General features: G+C 48.5%; 1 gene segment (V, D, J or C); it reads left to right on the top strand.

The window, feature by feature from the left end:
• The first annotated feature begins 4,499 nt into the window (after window positions 1-4,499).
• LOC139681562 (T cell receptor alpha variable 4-like) lies at window positions 4,500-6,956 on the top strand. The segment is given in 2 exon segments: window positions 4,500-4,601; window positions 5,065-6,956. Coding segments are annotated over 2 exon segments (570 nt in total).
• Window positions 6,957-14,271: the final 7,315 nt, after the last annotated feature.

Raw genomic sequence — 14,271 nt, 5'->3', positions numbered from 1 at the left:
GAGCATCACTTGTGGGAGCTGCCAAAGCAGCTGCAGTGACCAGCCAGCATGGTCTACTGAATGGAGTGCTGTCAGCTCATGAGCAGTTTGTAGTGAGGCTTTCAGAGGTGACAAAGGAATCTCCATTTCTGTCCCTGCAGAAATGCCTCTGCCACGTACTGAAATGTGAATGAGAACGTCCAATCTCACTTGCACTGGTAAAGAGTGTATGGTTTGGATCCAGCCCGGGAATGGAATTCAGTTCTCTGAATGCTGTCCTCATCCTCGGATGTTCACAAACACCTGTGAGAGAGGATTCAGCAACTTGCAGGAGCAGTAGGACATCTGGGAGGGCAAATAATAAATATGTTTGAATACAGGAGCCTCTGAAATGTCTCCAGTGCTTTTCACACCCACCATCCATCTGAAACTGCTTGGTCCCACTTCCTTCATGTTTTTCACTTCTCCGACATCCTGAAAAGCAGATGCCAGGATTAAGCCATGGTGGCAGGAGGGAGACATGTCAAAAGCTGAGCTCCACATGAGGTTTACCTCCAGAGCCTTAACTCCAGAGACACGAATATCTCTCGGGACATGAGACTTTCAGCATCTTCAAGAACTCACTCACCTGGGCAAGTTCAGCACAGGCCACTGTCAAGGCATGTGAAAGGGGAGAGCGGCTGATTGTCTAAGGCTCAGAGTACGAACGTCCCTCTTCCTTTCCAAGGCAAGAACAAGGAAAAGAGAAAGTTACAAAGAAAGCGCCCGATGACGCCAGTGGGGGAGGGGAGTAAGCGATAAGGGACACAAGGAGGGAGCTCAGAGCTACTCAGTCTCTAATATTGATGGGTCATTAGGAAGCTGAGTTTGTAAATGAAAAGAAGTGACAAGAGGAAGGAGAGGAGAAAAAAAATGGAGGAGGATTCTGGCAGATTGGGGAACACTTCTCTAGGAATGCTGTGGGGGTGGGAATAAGGTGGGGTTGCGGTGGGGCAGTGACGGGGAGAAAAGAGGTGACTGCGGAGGAGGAAGGGGCGGCGACAGAGGGGGGAAAGGAAATAAGGGGGCACCTACACCAAGAGAAGGGCTAGTCAGTGCTCTTGTTGGGATGAGCCCTGTGCCTGAGCACTGCAGTTCCCTTCCCTTGCAATCTTACAAAATCCTTTCTTAACCATCCTTTTTTATCCATCCTTCCTTAATCATTTTTCTTTTGCATCCTTTCTTAACCATATGTTTTGCGGAATAAAACCCCTATAATCCAGTGAGGTTATAGAGAGGTACATTTATTCTGGCCCAGGACGCATGGGGGATAACTCCTCCAAAACATGCGCCCCTGGTTGTGTTAACAATGGGTTTATATGCAAGTGAGTTATACATATTTATTTTTCTTTCATGCATAAACATTATTTTCTTAGAGAAGGCAGGGTTATTATAATGAGTCTCAAGAACTGATTTCCATTTTCTCCACCTCAAGCCACTCCTTCTTGCACCTGTGCTGTTCATCCTGGTAATTTAGGGCAGTGGTCTTTGGGGGTCTTTAGGGATGAAGTAAGTCATCTCCCTCTTGTGAACTTTTTACCTTTTGTCCAGAACTGGTTCAAACCAGTCTTGTTGGCAACTTTGGCTGGTCTAATTGGACTTATCTTGTTCTTTTGACATGTTTTCTGATTTATCACGGAGTATCCTGGCTCTTTTAATTGGTTTGGGCCCCTTGGAATTGCACCTTCAAGGACAGTGAGTCAGTTTTGCTACATGTTACAGAGTGAACTAAGCAAATTCCATGATAAGTATAAAAGCATAAGTAAAATAAGAAAATAAGTATTATCATTAGTCCGAGGTAAATAAGCATAAGTAAAATAGGCATAAAGAAAATGAGCATAAGTAGAATAAGCATAAACAAAATAAGCGACATAAGCCCTAAGTAAAATAAACATAAGCTCCCCCTTCACCTCCCCCGCCATCAATATCTCCCTGGAGAAGTGTCTCTGCCACAGAATGGAAGGTGGGTGAGAATTCTCATTCCCAGCTGATTGGGTCAGGACTTCTTGATTTTGATCCCACCTGGGGTTGGAATTCAGCTGCAAAGCACCTGTGAGAGAGGATTCAGTGCCTTGCAGGAATACAAAACCTCTCTGAGATGGAACAATAAATACGTTGGAATACAGGGACATGTCCAATGACCTGAGTGCTTTTTTCCTTCCACCTTCCCTCTGAAACTGGTTGGTCCTTTGGCCAGTCTTTTCCTTTTCCATCCTGTTTGTCACCCCTCAGACATCACGAAATGCAGATGCCAGGATTTAACAACGATGCAGGATTTGCAGGGAGATGCTTCAAAATTGATCTCAACAGGTCGTTTCCCTCCAGAACCTTAACTAAAGAGATCAAATTCTCTCCTTGGACAGGAGACTTTCAGACCGTCCCAGAACTCATACAGCTGAGCACGTTCAGCAGAGGCCACTGTCAGGACATGTGAAAGAGGAGAGTGGCTGGTTCTCTATGACTCAGAACAAGTCCTGTTTCCTTCCAATGGCAAGAACAAGAGAAGGGGACAGGTATAAAGAAATGATTTCTGAGGGTGGCCTTGGTCACAGACACAGTGGAGAGAGTTAAGTGAGGGGCCACTGAGATGATGGAGAGACCGGAACAGCTCTTGTGTGGTGATGCCAGAGGAGTGACCTGGGACTGTTTAGCACAGAGGTGTGGCAGGGGAGGTCTTGTCCAGGTGTACAAATAGCTGATGGGAGACTCTAAAGAAAATGGATTCAAGATCTTCTCCTTAGTTCTCATTGACAGAACTACAGGAATCTGGAACAAAGTGAAACACAGGAGACTCTGTCTGAACATCAGGGGGAGAATGACTGACTGTCAGTGTGAGGAAGCACTGGGACAGGATGCCCGAAGTGGTTGTGGAGTTTTCAGCCTTGGAGGCATTCAAAAGCCATCTGGGCGTGGTCTGGGCAACCAGCTCTATGTGAGCCTTTCTGAGCAGGGGATTGGACCAGGTGACACCCAGGGGTCTCTTCCAAATTAAGCAATGCTCTGATTCTATGTTGTGAGACCTGAGGAGAGTCTGAGAGCAATGACCTTCCTCAGCCTTCATGTGTATGGCTAGGCTTCACGAACTAAGGTTTTTGGGAAGGGCTCTCCGCACGTGGGTGTGTCCTCCAAGCATGTACAGTGGATTCTTTAGGTGAGGCACAGCATGCACAGAACTGGCCCCACCCTTTACTCCTAAGGATCATCTGCCACGACCAAGCAAGCTTGGATGGTGACAGTGAAGCCCTCAGGACTAGAACCTACAGCACCCGGTATTCCCAGGAGATCTGCCATCCAAGCACTAACAGGGCCTGACCCTGCTTAGCTTCCGAGATCTGACAGGATCGGGTGTCAGGGTGGCATTTAACTGCCTTCCTCAGCCTTCAAATGAGAAGCTAAATGGAGAGTTGTTTAATCTTCTAACGGTTGATGAGGGAACGAGCAGAGGGAGAAAAATTCTTCCTCAATATAGTGGTAGAAGAAAAGTCAATGGACACAGTCTGGAACAAAGAAAATTTTTTCAGGAAATTGGGATTTACTCATTTTTGGACATGTTTTGTGCATTCTATTGGAGCATGGATGTAGAGGGAAACCAATATGAATGACACTCTGGCTGCATAAAGCATTGATTAAAATTCATTTCAGTTAGGGTGACACAAAAGGAAAAGGTGGATAGTACAGGTATTGCTATGAGCCTTGAGATGCTGAGAAATTCTAATTTTGGATCATGAGCTGGGGTTTGTCACATGGTGCAAATCCCACCTGTGCTGACATTCACTGTCATGTCTTCTTTGAAGCTTTCAGGGGATTTTCTTAGATATAGACTACTCTGTGTTCATCGTTTCTGTGTTGAGCAATGTAATTTCTCTGTTAAAAAGGGCGATTCCCTTCTAGACAAAGCACAAAAATCTGAAAGCCTTGCTGAGTGCCAAGTGGCATACACAGCACAGCAGCTCCTCTGCCTCCTTCCTTAAAGACCTCCCTGACTGCAGAGCTGTTCCTCTGACATATTCCCCTGTCTCTCTTTCTGCCAATATTGCACAGCAGTTTCCCCCGTTTTTAAATCTCTGCCAGCATGGATGGTCTCTATGACAAGCAGTGAGCCCAGAGTGTCAAACCAAATGAGTCCTCTGGCTGTCGTGCCCCTTGACCATTCTTGCATCCACGTGCCCTGAAGGAAAATTCTGGAGTGCCCACGTGCCAGTGAAGGGGAAACGTGAGGGAACAGATGATGGGGCCGAAGAGAGGAAACCGTGTGTCAGTGAAGCGAAACGCGCTGCAAAGCACTCCTGCTCCGGCCACCCAGGCCCGCAGCCTCGGCGGTGCAGAGCCCCGACCACCGCCCCGCTCCCGCCGATCGCGTCTCCTCTCCGCATCCAGCCCGGACCGGGCGAGAGGCCGAGCGGCGCCGGCGCAGGGCTCAGCCCCGTGGCGGAGCTGGCGTGGCAAGAGGGGAGGGGAGAGGAGGCGGCGCGTCCGGAGCAGAGAGCCGGGGCTGGCGGGGACAGCGAGGAGCGGGCGGCGGAGCGGCGGGATGCGGCGGTGGCGGGGCGCGGGACTGGCGGCGCTGGCCGCGGTGCTGCTCGGTGCGCGGGGCTGGCAGTGGGAGAAGGATGGGGGTCGCGGTCTTCGTGGGACGGGGACTGGGCTCGAGACTCGTGTCTGAACCTCCTGCGTCTTCTCGATCTTTACTTTTCGTTTGTCCCCACCTTCGCTGTCATAATTCCTTCCCTCCATGAAATCGTTCCCTCTCAGCTTTCCTGTCTTGCTTACTCCATTTATTTATGCATGCGTGCATCCATCTATCCATCCATCTATCCATCCACTTTTCACAGCCAATGTTTTCCTCACTCTCCTTTGCCCATCTTAACTCTGACTTTCCTTTGAAAGATTCCTTGTATTCTTGTCCACAATGAACCACTCGCCGAGAAAAATCTTTTCCCGTACTTTATTCTCAGAACATATCCCCTTCATCTCTGATCTCTTCTCCTCTCTCCACTGACATGGACTTTTCTGCAATGGAAATGTAATTCTTTCTCTCCCTGGCAGTGGCTGTGGGCAGAGCCCGGGTGCAACAGGAACCGTCCGCAGAGACCACCGAGGGCACCGCTATCACCATCAACTGCTCACATCCTGAAATCCAGACCAGCGATTGGATCATGTGGTACCATCAGCGCCCAGGCAGAGGTCCCGAATTCCTCGTGAGCGTTCGCACAGGATCCAGAGAGCTTCCGGACAAGTCGGGACAGGTGTCGGTGCCACCAGACCGTCGCTGGAGCTCGCTGCGGCTGTACGGGCCCCGCTTTCGGGACGCGGCAGTGTATTTCTGTGCCCTGGGAGACACGGGCAGAGGAGCCGGGGCTGCGGCCGGGCACGAACCGCCGCGGGCGGGGCCGGGCGGGGGCGGGGGCACAGCGCGGCCCGGGCCAGCAGGGGGCGCTGCCGCCGCCCCCCCCCCCCGTCGGGTCCGTTCAGGCCCTGCAGCCCCCGCGGCCCCACCCGTTCCCTCGCCCTGTCCCTGCTCCTCTCGGTCTGGCTTGTACCGGGAGAAATGTCTCAGCCACTGACTGGAAGCTTGATGAGAAGCTCCATTACCACCTGGATGGGTAAGGACTTAATTGTTTGGATCCCACCTGGGGCTGAAATTCTGTTCTCTGAATGCTGTTCCTCATCCTCAGCTGTCCATAAACACATGGGAGAGAGGATTCAGCAACTTGCAGGAGCAGTAGGACATCTAGGAGGGCAAAGAATAAATAGGTTGGAATATAGGAGTATTCCAAATGACCCGAGTGCTTTTTCACACCTCCATTCCATCTGAAACTGCCTGGTCCCTTTTCCTTCATGTTTGTCACTGCTCAGTCATCCTGAGAAATAGATGTCAGGATTTAGTGATGATGTAGGATTTGCAGATAGGCACTTCAAAAACTGAGCTCCTCATGAGGTTTCCCTGCAGACCCTTGATTCTAGCTCCTGTATAGGGACAGGAGCCTTTCGTGAGCAACTTTAGCAGAGTCCAGTGTCAGGGCATGGAAAAAGAGAGAGCAGCTCGTTATCTAATGCTCAGATCAAGTCCCTGTTCCTTTGAAAGAGAAAGAAAAAGAAAAGAGAAAGTTGTAAGCACAGCACACCATGACACCAATCTGGGAGTAAGTGATAAGGGACACAAGGAGAGAGCTCAGATCTCCTCAGCCCCTAATCGATGGGCCATTAGGAAGCTGCAGGTGCAGCTGTGAAGTGGCTGAGGATGAGCTTTGAAAATGGCAGGCAGTGACAAGAGGGTCATGAGGACAGGAGCTCTGAACAGGGTCCTGAGGCATCAGGGAATATTTATGACGTAATGCTCATGGGGTTGGTAGAAGGTGGGGCAAAGACGGTGTCCTAGCTCAGCAGGTGGACCAGCTATCACTGTGTGGGGGTGATCAAAGCTGTGTATTCTACCCCCTCTATTCATTCCCCAAGGACAATGGACCATTTGCAGCAGCTGCCCAGGGAGCCATTAGCAGCTTCACACCCAGCCTGGGGGGACATGGCTGCTAGTGGGTCATCAACAGTTCAACAATACCCCATGACTCCCAGAGTTAATTACCCATTGCGTGAGTCCCCGACCTGGGGAAGGGACTGGGTGCTCCCTGAGGGTACATAAGTGGTGGGTAAGACCTCCGGAGGCACTTGTCAGATCCAGAGGAGCAGCAGGACCTCGACAGGAGGAGATCACTGCTCTCTACCAGACTAGAGCCATCACCTGCACCAACAGGTTTCTCACTTCTTTTTGCTTTGGACTTGGGGGGAACCACACGGGTCTCAGCACAAGGGCTAACAAACCCCTTTGGGTTTGTACCCCAGGACACTGGGTTATACTGCTGGGTTTTGTGAGTAGAAAGCAATTTCCCTTTGTGTCAGTGTATTTATTGTAATATTATTATTAAATTTTAGCCTCTGACCTACAATCTCTCTCGTGGTGGGTTCTTTTCCCCTCCTGGTTCACCTTTAAACCAGCACAGAGGGGACTGGAAAGGAGCAAGGGGAGGCAAGAGAGGGGAGGAAAGGAAAGAGATATGCAGGGGCCGGTCAGTGCACTTGTTGGGATGAACCCTCCTCCTGAGCACCGCAGTCCCCTCCCCCTGCCATCCTGTGAAATCCTTTCTTAACTATCATTCTGTGTATCTTCACTCCCTTTCCCATTCATGTGTGCTGCAAGGTCTGAGTGTCAAGAACTGGAGACTGATGTGAAAGAGAGATCTGACTACCAGTAACTGGGAAAACAAGCAGGAGCAGTGGGAATTGTAGGCCTGTGTACCAACAAGTGGATGGAGCAGGGTGTGTGCTGTAAAATCCAAGTACCAGCAGCTGGAGAAGAGGCCACTGGTTGCAGGACGTGCCAGTCTGTGTGCCAGCAAGTGGAGGAACTGGGGTGTAGGCAAGGGCTGGGTGTCAGCAACCGGAGAAGGAAGAACATGTTGGAGAGGTCAAACATCTTTGCAGTCAGGAACTGCAGGGATGGCACTGATGTGTCTGTGTGGCAGGTCTACGGATCAGGTGTAAGACTGGAGGGAGCTCATATGTGTTGAGCTTTCCTCAGTGACAAAAGCCCAAGGGACATGTGTTGTTCTGGGTTCAGGAGGATTCCCACGCACAAAATAAAAGATAGTAAAACACAACTGAGGTAGCAAAGCAAGTTTATTAGTAAGCAAAGCAAATTTTGTCCTGTAACACGGTAATAATAGAAAAGCAAATGTATTTTGTTACTTTTGATAGAAAACAATACATAATGACTCCTGGAATCTTGACAAGCCGCTGAGCAGGAGAAGGAGATAGAGAGAGCATTGTACTCAGTAGGAGGGGTAGCAGGCAGTGCACCTTCAAGGCATCCCTTGGAACAAAATGATGCACATCTGGTCCTCCTCACCCCCTCAGCCCAGAACCACATCTTATATCCCCCTGTCTGGTGTGGAATTTTGCCAGCTGCAACATCAGCTTTTGCATGGCCAGAACAAAGGCTGAGGCTGCCTCAGCTCAGGATGCTGACTCTGGGCTTAGCAACAGCTTTATTCTCCATTGTTCCTTTGTCAAAAGTCGAGTTCCCACCAGTTTGATGTTATGTTAGTGTTTCTTTCTTCAAGGTTGAGTTCTTCACAGTGAAACTATGCAGTACTTTCTCTTGCCACATCAACGAGCACAATCATGGACCAAATCTGACAGGGACCTAGACATGACTCTGGTCCCTAAGACATGTGTGTGTCTGGGTAATCTGCTGGGATATCTCAGGCTGACCTGATTGGCAAGTAGGAGGAAACACTGTATATGAATCCTGAGAGGGAGGTGGGTAAGGGAGCCATGGCCCCACTGATGGATATTAGCCATGTTGATATTATCATTCCATGATAATATCTGAGAAATCTAAGGGTTTGGGAGGGATTGTGTGAGGAGTGAGGGATGTCAGGCATCTGTTTTCCAGTGAATTTATCCCTGACCTAATCAGGGAGAAGGAGGAGACCCAGGTGCTGACAAAAATGGCTGGGGTCCAAGACAAATCATCAGATGGGCTGAAGGCCCATGATGATTTTTGAGAGAAGTACCTATGAGGGTGTGCCTGTCATTCCTTAGAGTGAGGCTGGGTGTGTTTCACCAGGGAGCTGCATGTCACAGACACACTGGAGACAGTCAAGTGAGCAGCCACTGAAGTGGTGGAGAGATTAGAACATCTCTCGTATGGTGATCTCAGAGGAGAGACCTGAAACTGTTCAGCACAGAGAAGTGTTGGTGGAGATCTCATCCAGGTGTACAAATACCTGATGGCAGTCTTTAAAGAAGACAGACCCAAGATCTTCTCCTAGGTGCCCACTGAGAGAAGAAGAGGTACTTTACACAAAGTAAAACACAGGGTGCCCTTTCTGAACATCAGGAACCAATGTCTGACTGTGACTGTGAGGCACAGGATGCCCTGAGCACTTGTGGAGTTTCCAGCCTTGGAGGTATTTAAAAGTCATCTGGGCATGATCTGGGCAACTAGCTCTATGTGAGCTTTTCTGAGCAGGGGATTGAACAAGGGGACTCCCAGAGATCCCTTTCAAAGTAAACAATGTTCAGTTTCCATATTGTGAGACCTGAGGAGAGGTTGAGAACAGTGACCTTCCTCGGTCTTCAAATGAGAACCCAAAGTGGAGAGTTTAACCTTCTAACTCTTGACTGGAGGATGAAGAGAGGAGCATGTCAGAGGAAGCAAAATTCTTCCTGAACATTGTGATAGAAATAATGGCAATGGACACAGTTTGGAACAGGGGAAATTTACACTGGAAACGAGGGATTTATTTTGGTTTTACCTGTGAGGCTGGAGAATGAAAGGAGATGGATCCCTAGGAATGACACTCTGTCTGAGCAGGTATTGATTAAAATACCATTAACTGAGCATGACACAAGAAGGAAAAGAAGCATAGTACAGGTAACTGAATGGCCCTTCAGCTGCTGAATCCTAATTATGGATTATGAATTGGACCTTGAGTTGGAGTTTGTCACATGGCATGATTCCCATCAGCTAAGATTCGCTGATATCCTCATCTTTGAAGGTTTCAGAACATTTTCATAGAAACAGACAACTCCGTGTAGCATTTCTAATGCTAAGCAAAGTAACGTGTTTTAAAATAATCCTGGATGAAGCACACGCTTGTGACAGCGTTGTGGAGTGCCAAGTGATATACCCAGCACAGCACAGGTCTGTGCATACTCAAGTCAGCTGTGTGAGATGATGGATAAGGTTAAACCTAGAGGGAAATCAGAATTTTAAAGTAAAACACAACTCCCTGGACCAACTGATGCTGACTTGGTCCCCAGCAGAACAATAAACATCTGCTCAGAGGAACAAATGAGGGTATGAAACAAAGTGGAGACTTCATGGCCTCCCTCCATTGTAATGCCAACACAATGGGAGAACATTGTGATATTGAGACCATTCAGTTCCTGTCTGACAAGGGATAAGCAAAATGTTGTACTGCTGAAGCCAACAAGCATGTCAAACCCTCTACACGGGTGCCAAGCCATGACCACCCCTGTGATATAAGGTACACCAATCAGAAATAAGCAGTATTTATTTCTAGAGCCACTGAAACTCCACACAAACACAAAAAAAATACTATAAAAGTAAGTTAGTTTTTGGGGGTGTTCCAAGGAAGGTTGGGAAGGATTCCAGGCTGAAACAGACATGATTTAAAATTCAAGCAAACAGCATTTATTGAAGAGAAATAGCACACAAAAGACAAAACTGAGAAAAGGAAAGAAACAAATCCCAAGACAACTCCCACCCACTCATAAGTTACTTGCAATTACTGTACATACCGACCCCAATGTGCTCAGCATTCCCAGTATGACCAGCTGCTGCATCCTTGGGCTTCAGTGGGCTCAACACGCTTAGCAGACATTCCCACGGGAGGCAACGCTGTCCTTGGTGCCAACACACACCTCCACCTTGGAGCAGGAACTGTCTGACTTTTTATACACTCAGTCTGTGACGTCTATCTGGGCATATATGGTCACTCGATGCCCAGATAGAGGTCTGTGTCAGGAATTAAAACTGTTGGCATTTTGGTCTGTGTTTTTGCCAATGCCACCTGTGAACAGATTTATTCTTTTCCTGCCAAGTTCTAGGGAATAAAAGTTGATTCAGTGAAGGTCCTTTCCTTGAAGACAGACTTTGCATAAACTAAAGTTACTTGAATCTTTCCTATTGGCTTGAGAGCCTTAGGAGGAGATCTGAGGGGGGAGAGCAAGGAGAAAGAGAGAGCTGTGGGGGTCTGCAACCTCTTCCTGGGGAGTGGTGGCCTCACCTCCCCAGGCAGGCATCTCCAGCAGGCTCAATAAAAGGTGAGAGGGCTCGTGCTACTGGCGTTGGTGGTTCTTTCCCCAAAAAGACAGCAGGGATGCCTGTTGTCTGCCAATGCTTGGAGGATGTGGCCTCTGCCTTCAGTGGAGTGTTTGGAGTTGGTAAGACAATCTTATGTGAGTAACTCTGGTGACTGAGGTGCTTACACATTCGGGCTCAATGCTTTAGTCTCCCTCCTTCTCTCTCCCATCTCTTTGGGTTCCTGCTACTCTGTCACTCCTGTTAATAGTGTTTTTTCTGAACTCTCTACGTTGCTCAGCCTCACTTTACCAGCAACTGCAAAACCCACCCTCTTACAAGGTCTACAGTCCCTCTCCCCATTATGTAACTGGAAAACCCCCTCTGCCTGTGCGGTGTATGTCGAAGGTCTCTCTTTTGGGGTCAGTCATTGCTACTTCATCCTTCTCCTCTTCTTTTCTCCTTCATGTGTCCTTGACTGGCTGTTGGCAAGCAGCCAAGCTACCAAACAGTCTCAGTGTACACAAGATGTTTCTCCTTCAAAGCCAAAGTCCCAATCACAAGGGGTTTTTTCTCTAACTTGGCACATGGCAAGGCCAGGCACGGACCAGAATAATAGCATCTCATCACACATGAATAGAGGGGGAAAACAGGAAACAATCTCTGCTGAAACTGCTGGGATCAGTCAAAAGGCTGAGTCCACCTTCTCCCCCCTCAGAGGGACATCTTGATTGAGAAATATATGCATATTAAATGCTGCTTTTAAGACTAAAGTTTTTGCTTGTGCTTACCCTGTAGCGTACTAGTAAATTGTTTTATATTAGACCTCATGCTTGCTTAATAAATGTTTCCATAGCTTGTTTTCAAACACATTTTTGCAGCAGACATTGTCATCAACAACCTCCAAAACTTATTAATCTGCCAAAATTTGTGTTAATAAAGAGTGTTACTCCATTAACCGTTAAAGTGAGTCCTTGCAGTGGAAGGAAGTGAGTTTCTGGCAGCAGAAAACACCCTGGCAGGACCCACTGAGCATTCTTCACTCTGTTGAGCTCTTCCTAAGAGGGTGGTTGAAGTATTGTCTGACCTTGTGAATCTGTTGGTGAAGGGTCTCATTATGAGATGCTAACAGACTGTCAAACACCAGGGTCTGGACTTTCCAGTGGTATCTACAAGTGAAAATCTAAACTCCCACCTTTCACGTGATAAGCTGAAATGTGTATCCCTAACTTCTCCTGATCAATCATCTTCTGGATTCTCTGATCCACTACAAGAAGTCACAGAGATTCACTGGTTCATCCAGTCCTTTTATTTTGGCAGGGGGAGAATTCTGCCCCTGCCTTGGATGTTCAAAAGGAACAGTCAGGGTCTGTAGGGTTTTCAGTGTCACTAATCAGGGATCTTATCACTAAATCTCAAAGGTGCACTAGGCCTCAGGACCCTCCACTTCTCTAAAACCTTATTTTACACCATGAGAAGATGCAGCACTTCCATGAGAATGCTCTTGTAAGAACCTGTCCTAGTTCAGCAAGCTGGGACCAGTTTATCACTGTGTGGACGTGACCAAAGCTGTGTATTCTAAAACCTTCTATGCCATTTTCCCATGACTGTTAATGCCATTTGCAGCAGCTGGCCAAGGCACACCTGACCCCTCAGGATGTAAGCTGGGTGTTAAAGAAGCCTGTTAGATGAGATCTGTGATAACTCCCCTCCAAGAAGTCATTAGCATCTTCACATCCAGCCTGAGGGAGTGTGTCTGCTAATGGGCCATTAATGATTCTAAAAATACCCCATGACTCACAGAGTGAGATCACCCATTGTGGAACTCCCCGCCCTGGGGTAGGTACTGGGTGCTCCCATCTGAACCTGAGGATGTATGATCTCGGGATCTGGAGACTTCTGGTACCACTCTTTGGATCCAGAGTAGGACCAGAACCTCGACAGGAGACCATTGCTCTTGACCAGACTGCAACCACCACTATTGACCAGACTACAACCATCGTCTGCACCAACAGGTTTCTCACTTCCTTTTACTTTGGACTCGGCGGGAACCATGTGGATCTCAGCACAGGGGCCAACAAACCCTACTGTGTTTGTGCCCCAGGGTGCTGGGTTATACTTCTGGGGTTTGTGGTTTAAAATCAATTTCTCTTTGTACCATTGCATTTATTATAATATTGTTATTAAATTTTAACTCTGACTTTTGTGTTGGGTTCATTTCTCCTGCCAGTTTACCTTTAAACCAGCACAGAACCATTAGCGGTACTTGTATAATTTTTCACCTCATTGTAGATGTTTTCTCGGGCCAAATCCACTTTAGAAGTAAGCAAATTGAACAGTGTATTTTCAGTGATGAGATGGGTGCCTGGGATCACCCTGGAGTTCATCTAGAGAAGGGGATGGGAGAAAGTGTATCCATCTACCAAGACCCCATCCCTTCATCTGCCCTTTCAGGTCAGTGGTGTAGAGATGTCCCAGCCTTACCACTCGCAGGCAGCACTCTGCTGGGTGCCCCGTGTGCTCCCTGGTTGCATGTGGGCTTGCCTACTGACCCCTCATCCTGTTCCTTGCTCATCCCTCAGCCCTTTCCCTATGGAATATATTGCCTGGGTTTGTGACATCCAGCAGCTCTGCTGGAGCCCCTTTCCTCTCTCACACTGTGCATTTTCCCACCAGAACAAGACACAGGCAGACACCCTGGGCTGCTGCAAAGCAGGCCTTCTCTCCTGTTCCTGGAGACCTGGGAGAGAGGCGTTTGTCCCAGGAAGATGAAGAATAATAGGGGAGAAGAACAGAGAGAGAGAGGAGTCTTCTGTTCCCTGAGGAAATAGAAAAGAGCCTGGAGAGCTGAGCATACCGCAAGAAGATGAGAAACCTCAGTGGGGAAGAAGTCCCTGAGCTCCCCAAAGCCAGAGTGTGTGCAGCAGAGCAGGAGATTCCAGCTGTGGAGGAATATCACTGCGAGATATTCCAGGGATACCACCCACTACTCTAACCCTGAACAGCACAGACCAGCAGGTTCCCAGCGACAGAAGGAGCCTGAGTGCAGTTGAGTGGTGACGGCTACAGATGTGCCCGGGGAAGAGGCACAGAAATGCAGCCTCTGCCTCCTGAGCCCTCCATTTCTTGCCCCTCCAAAACTCAATGCCTGCTGATGATTTCGGGCCCCAAAAGGCTGGTTTCACTCGAGCTTGGATTCTCGGTTTAACTCAGTGTAAACAACACTGGCAGTGCCTCAGAATGGCTGGCAGCCCCTCCGTCTCCCCTCCCCAGCTGCGATGCAGCTGCTCTCAGAGGTTAGAAGGAGGAGGATTACCTTATGGGAAGGAAGATAGACTCAGGAATCCTGCCCACTGTGTGCTGCCAGTAACTGAGTGAATCTGGTTCCGATGCCGCGTCGGTGGTATCTGGGACGGGACAAAGCT

This window comes from Pithys albifrons, chromosome 21 (assembly GCF_047495875.1).
Source record: "Pithys albifrons albifrons isolate INPA30051 chromosome 21, PitAlb_v1, whole genome shotgun sequence".
In the NCBI taxonomy this organism is placed as follows: domain Eukaryota; kingdom Metazoa; phylum Chordata; class Aves; order Passeriformes; family Thamnophilidae; genus Pithys; species Pithys albifrons.
The sequence above is the reverse complement of the archived record's forward strand: the minus strand, read 5'-3'. Positions and strand labels throughout refer to the sequence as shown.